At 44.8% G+C, this 9,809-nt stretch overlaps 1 protein-coding gene across 1 annotated transcript in view; it reads right to left on the reverse strand.

Annotated features, from left to right (window-relative positions):
• Positions 1 to 7,828, reverse strand: part of LOC131924779 (carcinoembryonic antigen-related cell adhesion molecule 1-like) — an 88,438-nt gene extending 80,610 nt beyond the window's left edge. The window contains exons 1-3 of the mRNA XM_059280072.1: positions 7,575 to 7,828; positions 6,409 to 6,765; positions 2,261 to 2,536 (exon numbers count right to left, since the gene is read on the reverse strand). Coding sequence (XP_059136055.1) covers positions 2,261 to 2,536; positions 6,409 to 6,765; positions 7,575 to 7,638 — 697 coding nt within the window. The 5' untranslated portion in view covers positions 7,639 to 7,828. The remainder of the gene's footprint in view (positions 1 to 2,260; positions 2,537 to 6,408; positions 6,766 to 7,574) is intronic.
• Between the last annotated feature and the right edge of the window lie 1,981 nt (positions 7,829 to 9,809).

A 9,809-nucleotide genomic window follows, 5' to 3' on the forward strand; every position in this document is an offset into this window, starting at 1 on the left:
ACTCCCAGAGATCCACCTGTCTCTGCTCCCAAGAGCTGGGGTTAGAAGCAAGCACCACCATACCTGCTTTAAAAGTATCTTGAAAAAAAAATCAATAAAAATTACAGGACATCATACATGATTTCATAATTTTAGAACAAATCTGCAACAATCAAAATAGTCTACTACTGACATAAAGGCAGACAAACAGATCAGTGTAATAGAATTGGAAAGCCCAGAACTGCTCATGCACACTGGTCATGATTAAATTTAAGATTAGTTGATACGATCAATATGTGTGTTTGTGGGGCACAGTTTTCTGTATATATTATAATGTGTGTCAGATCTGAGCAGTTAGTGTATACACCATTTCATCTGTCACTTTTTATATTTGTTAAAAACATTCATTTCTGCTGGCTTTTTTAAATTAATTGATGTGAAACAAAGTCGTCCTATTGAGTTATAGATCTTGGAAGGCATTCTTGCTGTCCATCTGACCCTCTGTGACCAGATGAGTTTTGATCATGCTGCTATGATTGTTCATGATGGATGAATAATAAGTTAAACAAGGGATGTTGGGAAGATGGGATATCTAGGTAAAAGAATGAAGTTAAACCTTCACCTATCAATATATAAAAATCAACTCTACATGGATCAAAGACCTAAAATGGATCAGAGCTGAAAGTCATCTGACTTTTAGGAGACAGGATGAAAGCACCTTGAAATTGGATTTCCAATGGTGTCTTTGTTATGATGCCAGATGCATCATATGGGCTTTTTGGCTGCTCATATATCTCTTAACCATATGCACGTGTGGTACCTGCGGAGGACAGAAGATGGTGTTGAATTCCTTGGAACTTCAGTTACAGACAGTAATAAGCTGCCATATGTGTGCTGGGAATTGAACCCCCGTCCTTTGGAAGAGCTGCCAGGGCTCTTAACTATTGAGCTATTACTCCAGTCCCATAAACCATATGTATGTACACACACACACACACACACACACACACACACACACACACACACACAAACACACACGTAAACATGAAAAAAACAGATATCAGAAAAAAGTCTTGTGCAAGGAGGTCATGCTACCAAATGTCAGCATGAGGATAAGAAACTCAGTATATGGGCCAACGAGATGGCTCAGTTGGGAAGAGTGCCTGCCGTACTCCCTCCCAGTACCTGCCACTAACTGCCACACAGAAATAAATGCACAAACAAATGTGGGCCAGTGAAATGGCTTAGCAGATAAAGGGCTTGTAAAACCACGTGAGTTCAATACCCTGTCCCCGGAGAACTGGCTCCCACAAATTGTCCCCTGACCTCCACTCATGGGTGTGGGACATGAACACAGAAAGAATGAATATGCAAATGTAGTAAAAAATTCATTACAGGTCCTTTCTATTTATAGATTTTATATTTATGGATCAAAAGCTTGAAAACAAACTACTTGGGAAAGTATCTCTACAGTGAAAAATGTATTATTTCCTCCTGTCATAGTCCTGTACTCAACACAATTAGACTAGTATCTATGTAGTATTAATATCAGGTATAGGAAATAATCTAAAGATGATCTGAATGTGTGGGAGGGTGTGTAGAGTAACATGAATATTTTACTGCATTCTGAGGGTTGACTGTGTGACTGACTCAGACCCTAAACTCTTAATCACTTTGCATTTCTATTTGCTATATTGACATCTACTGTTGTTATTATTGACCAGGTCTCAAAATGTAATCTGGGCTGGCCTTATACTTCTTTTTTTTTAATTAAGAGATTTTTCTATTTATTTTACATACCAACCACAGATTCCCCTGTCTTCCCTCCTCCCACTCCCCAGCCTTCCTCCTCATAAGACACTGCATTTCCACCTCCTTCAAGGAAGGTCTCCCATGGGGAGTCAGCAGACCCTGGTACATTCAGTTGAGAGGCCTTGTACTTCTATGCCTACTGCTTCATGCTCTCTCTCTCTTTTGAGACAGGGTCTCACTATGTAGCTCTGGCTAACCTGAAACTGGCTACAAAGACCAGGGTGTTTGGGAGCTCATAGAGATCCAACTGTCTCTGCCTCTGGTGTGCTGGGGTTAAAGGCATGCAGCACTGTACTCACCTTGCTTGGTGTGTTATCATGAGATTAACATGCATCCATCGCCAATTCTCTATTTGTATCTTTTGCCATGTTTTTCTCCCTGTTACTTTGACCCATTCTGCACTCCATTGATAGAGAAACTGCCCTACCACCAAACAATATGGAGTAAGAAGGGAGCAGAGTTCACTCACCTATTACCTCCAGCTGGATGGGGTCACTCTTCTTGGAACTGATTTGATTGGATACCTCACAATAATAATCCCCGGAATCGTTCCTCCTGGCAGGGACTATTGTGAGGGTGTTGTTGTCCTTGGACAGAATCATCCTATTCGTGATCTTCAGACTCTGGCCTTTGTAGAACCAATGGATGGAGATCCCGCTGTCGAATGAGAAGCAGTTCAGGAGCACAGAGATCAGGTCATTGTTGGTTTTATTGCTGACTTGGATGAAGGGTTTAGACACTGGCCCTGTGGATAAACAGTGGAGGGGACCGACCAGCTGAGAGTCTTTCACCCTCAGAGATCTCAGCCAACTTCCAGGGACCATAGAATGAAATGGCCCTCTGCAAGATTTCATGTTTGGGTTCAAGATATGGTTTGTAAGGAGAGAACTGAAACTTAATCCTACCAAGATCACTACCAAGGTCACAACAGTGACCCTGACTCAGGGTATTTGTGTAGATTCCACACTGTGTGGCGCTTCAACCTATAAGTCTAGAAATCTCATGGTGGGGTGGGGGGATGTATTTTCCAATGATTTTTGTGGGAATTCTTGCTCACACCTTCTGTGAGTGTGGACAGTCAGGACCCTCCTTTATGAAATAGACTTCTGTTTATTTTTTATTAAATAATTTGTCATGGGGTTAAGATGGCCCAGCTAATCTTAAAGGTGTTAAAGGCTAGACCTCAGGACTGAAAGAAATCCCTAACTGAAGAATTCCTGTTTGTAGGAAAAATGTATTTCCTGCCCCATGTATGTGGATTAAATACTACAGAGAAGAAGTGAATAATCACAGTGCTGACCACAGCATGCCACTCTAATCCTCAATACTAATATTTTTTGAGACAGAGTTCTCACTGTACAGTGCTAGCTCACTTGGAACTTTCTGTGTAGACCAGGCTGGCCTCAAACTCACACTATCTACCTGCCTGTCCCTCCTCAGTGATGGCATCAAAAGTGTATGCCAGCACACTCAGCTGACATTTGTTTTTTGGACATTGAGAAGAGTAAGCAAAAGGGCATCATCAATTGTCAGAGACATGGTTCACCCTGACTCAGAACAGTGCTCCCAGGCACATTCTCCACCCTCTTTTTCCATCCCATGGAGTCAGAGCTGAGCCAGCCACCTCATCCATGAGGCAAGAGCAGAACTCTCAGCAGATGTCAGTCCCCATCTGTGGGGAATATTCTCCTCCAATTTGGAGAATAAGAATGTGAGCACAGTTGAAAGCCATGGGTGTTCCTTGTAGGTCATGGAGATCATAGAATGAAAATGGAGGGGACAGAAAAGCTTGTGTTAGGTACAGAAAGAAATCTTGACCTTGAGGCTCTCCTAACCATGGAATGTCCCTCACACAACCTAAGGCTTTCCAAGACTGGGAGAACCTCCTCCTCACATTGCAAGCTCCATTCCTATCAGCCAGAAATCAGAGAACCAGGAGGCCATTAGCCATAGGGATGGAGCAGGAGGCTTGGGGGAAGACTGAGTTTTGCTTGTTCCTGTAGACATGGGCTGGAAATTAAATGCTTCTGCACCTTCCAAGAAAGCCAAAAGACTCCACTCCAAACCTAGTGCTGATATTTCAGAGATTCACTTACTAAGAACTGTAATATCCTTAAATGTGGTCCTGTTGCCTCCAGTGAGAGAATTATAGACAAGGCAGGTTTAGGATCCACTATTATTAGAATAGAGGTTGGGATAAAGAGCTCTTGGGAGGATGAGTGGAGCTCTCCATTGACAAACTGAGAGTACTGTGGAGGTGGGTTAGCATCTGTGTGGCAGGAGAGGTTGAGTTTTGTCCTTGAATGGAAATGAATATTTGAAGAAGATATGATTAGGACATCTGGATAATCTGGAGCAAACAGAACAAAGTCACATGTGATGTCAGCAGAGGGAAGGCGTAATCCTGGTCTGTAGAAGGCCTCAGTATCTCTTTCAGCTGTGCTGTAACATTAGCTGAGCAGATTTTACCCAGAGTCGGGGAGGAGATTAGTAGAAGAGTACTCAATCAGCATGCACAAGTCCTGCTCTATCTCAAGCACAACACACCAATATCCCCACTGCACACTCTTGTATGCACTGAGCTTGAGTCTGACATGTCCCCATGTCTCCATCACTCTGAGCCTCTATGCAGGAGAGAAGTCCCTGCAGCCCATTCAAGCTCAATGTTGGGTCTGTCTGCATGTGCTTAGACTGGGACAGGATGCCCTGGCAGGCTAGGTATCTGTATATTAGGTCTGTGTCATGAACCCAAGGGGACTTGGACTGAGTATGGTTTCTCTAGCCCTCTGTATTTAGGCAGTTGGGGCCAGGATGAAACAGAAAATACTTTCAGGTAGTGTTCAGAGAGAATGGATCACTTTGGGAGGCACTCAGTAGGTTCCAGGTTCACATTCATAGGGTCCTGTGTCAGTCCTCACAACACTGAGTAAAGTCAGAATCCTATTGTCCTCAGACAGCTTCAGCCTGTCCTCTTATTCTAGGCTTTGGCCATGTATCCTCCACAGGTAGGCTGTATTCTGAGTATTAGGCTCACACATTAATGCTACTGAGTCACCCTCCAAAGGACTGGAATTCTTGGTTGTGATGTTGGGCTTTGGTAGTGGTAGTGTGTTGACCACAGAGAGATGATTGCCCTATGTGGTACTTCTGATTCTTGCAAAGGCCTCTTACAACCAGAGATAGTCTCTTAACTTCCAACCAACCCATATCCTTAAAGAATCAGGGGGGAAGCAAACTACAGGCAGATGAAAAGCCTGAGTGCTCAGAGATAATGGAGCCTTCTGTGCTGTGCATGGGGGAAACAAGGACTTTTTCATGGGTGAACTAAGCTGCAGTGCTTGGTGATGGTCAGGCTCAAGACTTGGAATCAGAGACCTCCTTTGATCTATTGATCCTCACTGACCAATTGCCTGACTGAGACACAAGGTTCATGTCCCTCCAGCTACACTGACATCCCCTGCTGTGTTTAGACCAGATCTCTCCAAGCCTTTGCTGAGCAGGGCTGTCCTACAGATATGATTAGTCTTCCCATTGAGCTTCCCTGAGAAACCTGACAGCCTGTCTGAGATCTCACACAGCTCAGGATCTGGCTGACATTTAGGTCAGGCTGGGCCACAGGTGGGCAATTCTTGTCAGATTTTTGATGTTGAATGACCTGAATCTGGGAGCCCTATGAGTTCCTGGGTCTATGAAATGTTCTAGAAGATGAAGATCACCTAGTAGGTCTTCCATGGTGGGGAGCCTGGAGATGTGGTTGTGGACAGATAGCTTGTGCCACTTATGACCTGTGTGACCCTGACTCAGTGACTGTGTTTCCTGTCTCAGTTTCCCTATAACAGGACACATGGTAAATGATCATTGCTAGGCCTGCAAGTTAACCTTAAATGTGAACAACAACCTGACCTTCCACCAAGCAGTGTCTATTAGTGTTTGCCTGCAGGAAATAATCCCTGGGTGGTATCCCCCGGTGGGCAAGGAGCAGCCATTTGGACACTTTTGCTTCTATCTTTTTGGAGTTCTTGGCCTTCCACTGAAGTCTCAGAAGACCATCAGAAAAGGTGGCTGATTTCCTTTCCTACCTCTCTACCTATGCTGAGCAAACTGAGTCTCGGGAGGAGATGCCCAGGTGACCTACCTCAGACATATCTCTCTGAGGCTGACTGCCAGCAGGCTTCCAATCTTCAAATCATCACTGTCTCCTGTCAGCTCCAACAGGAGATCAAATTCATACCCAGTCTATATGCTTCCCAGGATTCTGGTCCAGTGTGGCATTAAGTTCTTCAGCAAAGCTTCTCTCTGTGAGACTCTCATGGTTTCCTCGGCCAGGCCCTGCCTGAGTCCTGAAGGGTCTTCCTCAAGGCCATGTTCATGATGAGCAGCTAAGACCCTGGGCTGAGTCTAACATGCCTGGGCTCAGTTACCACAACCCCTGTTCTCTGAGGGTGGATTCAAGTGAGGCATCCTGATTTATTGCCGTTTTCTCCATTGTTTGTGCTTTAATAAATGTTTGTATCACAATGTGGGGACCATAACACAGAGTCATCTAGGAATGACAATTCTATAGGTGAAGTGGGATTAATTCCACCCGTGACCCAGAGGTTACAGAGAATTACTTACGTTGTACATCAAAGTTCACTGTTACATTCTGATGATGAGTGCTGTCTATTTCTAAGTACAGTGTGTAGAGTTCTTCGTCTTCCATTGTGACGTTGTTGATGAACAAGGATCCATTGGGGTATATCATCTCTCTGTGAGTGTATCCAGGCCCATTTTGTATTGAGTTTTGGTTTTTTACAAATTTTGCAATTAACTTCTTCAAAGAACCTTGTCCCTTGTACCAGTTAATGACTGCATATTTTGCTGGCAGATTGTGGACAACTAGAACAACGTTCTTCCCTTCAGCAACGTGGGGTGGGACTGCTTCAACAGTGACTTTGGCAGTGGTGGGAGAGGTCCAGTAGGTTAAAAGAGAGACTAAGAGGGAAGAGAGAAAAAAAATCTATCAATATTAGGACCTTTGCATTTGGTAGAAATTTGAAATGTGAGTATTTAACTCTCAGCCTTGGTGTCTGTGTCCTATTGGGGGAGGTCAGCAGCATCACCCCCATTAATCAGTACCCCTGAATCTTCCCACTCTATGAAACTGGCTTCATAGTGACTACATAGCTCACCCCTCACTGCCCTCAGATCCCTGCTCACACTCAGAATCTATGGTGAGTGTAGCATGTCTTGTCTGACCTCCTCCTCTAAAGACTCTGTGCCTTCATTTTCTGACCTTTCCATGCTCTGTTTCCTCTGAAGTGCTTGTCAACTCCTGAGCCAACCTTCTAGATGTCCTTGCTGCTCTATCTTCCTGTCCAATAGTGGCAGGGCTTTGTGAGGAGGACTAGTTTGATTTTGGTTTAAACCTCTCTATCTCGAACAGGCTCAGATACCAGTGAGCAAATGAGTGTCCCAGATCCTGGGGTTTATTTGCAGATTTCTCAGGGTCCTACATAATGATGTTGTTTACTTGCCCACTTTGAGTTTTACTTGGAGAGTCACCCTGATGAAGTTGTCAACTTGAGTCTTCAGGATCCAGTGGCCAGTGCTGATAAATCTACAATGGGGAGCAACTGAGTTTTTCTTCCCCACTTCCCAAATCCCATCCACTGTGAGCTTCCTGATGGTCTCAGGCTTCAAACAGAGCCAGATGTCATTTCTCAGGCTCTTTCCCTCTCCCAGAAGACCCCATCCAGTCTCTGAACTCCCCAACTCTCTACTCCTGAGGAATGTCTCCTCACCTGTGAGCAGGAGTCCCCTCCAGGAGACCTCTGCTTTGTGGAGAGGGGCTGAGGTGAGCTCCATAGTCTCTGCTGTGGGCTAGGCTCTTCCTCTGGAGAGGAGGTTTGTCTCTCAGGCTGCTGCCAAGATGGGCTCCTCTGTCTGCTCTACTTTAATTCCCAGACCTCAGCCTCCTCCCAGAGGAGGGCACTTCCTGGAGTCAGATGGGCTGGGGGTGGAGTCTCTGTGTGTGCATTGCTCTGTTTTTCTGTGAGTGCTGCCTCCCATTCTTCTATTCCTTTGTTGTTCAGTGTTCTAGAACATACTTTGAGCTGCAAGGCTGAGAAGTGTTCTGTGTCCCAAGAAAACAGCAGCACACTCCAGGGCCTTGTCCCTGAACTTCCTATAGCCAAGTGTGTGTTTCCTTGTGATATAAAACCCAGCAAAGCCAGTCTGCCCTGTGATCTCAATGCTCAGGGAAGGTGGGATTTACTCCCAGCAGGGAGTGGCAGTCTTCTCTAGGGACTAGAAAAGGTCAAACTGAGTGATGACTGGGGAGGGCCTACCTCCATTCTCACTGCTGTCCCCAGTCAGGTGTCTGATCCAGGGATACAGTTATCTCAAGGGTTTGTGTCAGGGTGTGCAGGATGAGGTGACCTGTATGTCCTAAAAAGAGGACAGTGTGCTCCAGCTTCCTATGGAGGGCACCAGGGAGAGTCCCTGAGCCCAGCTTCCTGTGCTGGCTGAATGTGATTCAGGTCTACCCATGCCCTCCCTGACCTTCTGGATTGCCTTTGCTCTCCTTGGTGATTGCCCTATGATCTCCCTGTCTTTCCTTATGGATGATGAGAGGAGGGAGGGGACTACATATGGTCTCCTTGCAGAGTGGGGGGTCTCAGTGACAAAGGAAATGATTATGTGACAGAGCTCCAGGTCTGTTGGAACTGGGATGGAAACAAGGCTGCAAGACAGGGTCACACCTCAAGGAATATGTGGTTTATTGTTCATGAGGAGACCTACAGCTCATGTTTGGGCTACTACAAGGATGGTAGCCAAGCTCCAAGTGCTGGAATGAAGCTGAGCGTCAAATTTCCCAGGAAGGTCCCAGTGCGCAGCTGCCTTTCAGGATCTAGGTAGATTTTTCCTGGAGACCATAATAGCTGATGTGAGACTCACTGCCATTTTGATCTTAATTTCGATGAAGATTGATGATGTTGAGCCCCCTTTATCGTGTGTTTATTAGATTTTTCGTCTATCTTGTTCACGGCAGGAATTTTCAAGTTCTTTGCCAACTCTAAAATAGTTTTATTACAACTTTAAAATTTAAAGCAAAGTACGTTAATTCACTAACAATAACACATTCTAGACTTACAACATAAAATGAAAACTGCCGAGGACCAGCCTCAGCAGTTTCGGGGGTCTGAAGGGTGGGATACCTGGAAGGTGCAGTAATGACTCAGAGACAGTGCTCGTTCAAGCTGGCAAGTCACTTCGGGCTTCTGCAGTTGCTAAGTAGCTTGTCTGCTACAGTTTCTTCAGCTTCCCTAGCTTCTCTTAGCTTCTGCTTTTGCCCTGGTAACCTCAGTCTTTTATTATCTTAAGTAAAGGGGGAACACAAATAAAAGGGGAAATCACCCAATACAAAATGTTCTCATAATTCCTAAGATTATTCTTAGAAAATCACCAATATATTCTTCATCATCTTTTACTAAACACAGGAACTATCCCAGACTTAACACCAAACAAGCATAATCTATTTTTATTATTACTGATTATACAATCTTCTGAGCACTTGACCCAGAGGCTAGCAACATGTAATTTCAAAAAAAAAAAGGTAAAAATAAGAACAATGGCTGGGTGGTGGTGGAGCACGCCTTTAATCCCAGCACTTGGGAGGCAGAGGCAAGTGGATCTCTTTGAACTCGAGGCCAGCCTGGTCTATAGAGCGAGATCCAGGAAAGGCACAAAGCTACACAGAGAAACCCTGTCTCGAAAAACAAAAAAACAAAACAAAACAAAACAAAACAAAACAACAACAACAACAACAACAAAATCAGTGGTCAACGTACCAGACAGTCATTTCCTTCTCACACAGACTGCTCTGACCTCAAGACCCCTGTAGCCACCTAAGTTCCTCCTCAGTCCTCTGCAAACACCAAGCCCCATGACTGGTGGGCCACAATGACCTCAGACAAGAAATCTGTCCCTGCAACTCAGCAACTTCTATCCTTCTATATGCCAACAATTCCAAGGAA

This window comes from Peromyscus eremicus, chromosome 1, assembly GCF_949786415.1.
Source record: "Peromyscus eremicus chromosome 1, PerEre_H2_v1, whole genome shotgun sequence".
NCBI lineage: Eukaryota > Metazoa > Chordata > Mammalia > Rodentia > Cricetidae > Peromyscus > Peromyscus eremicus.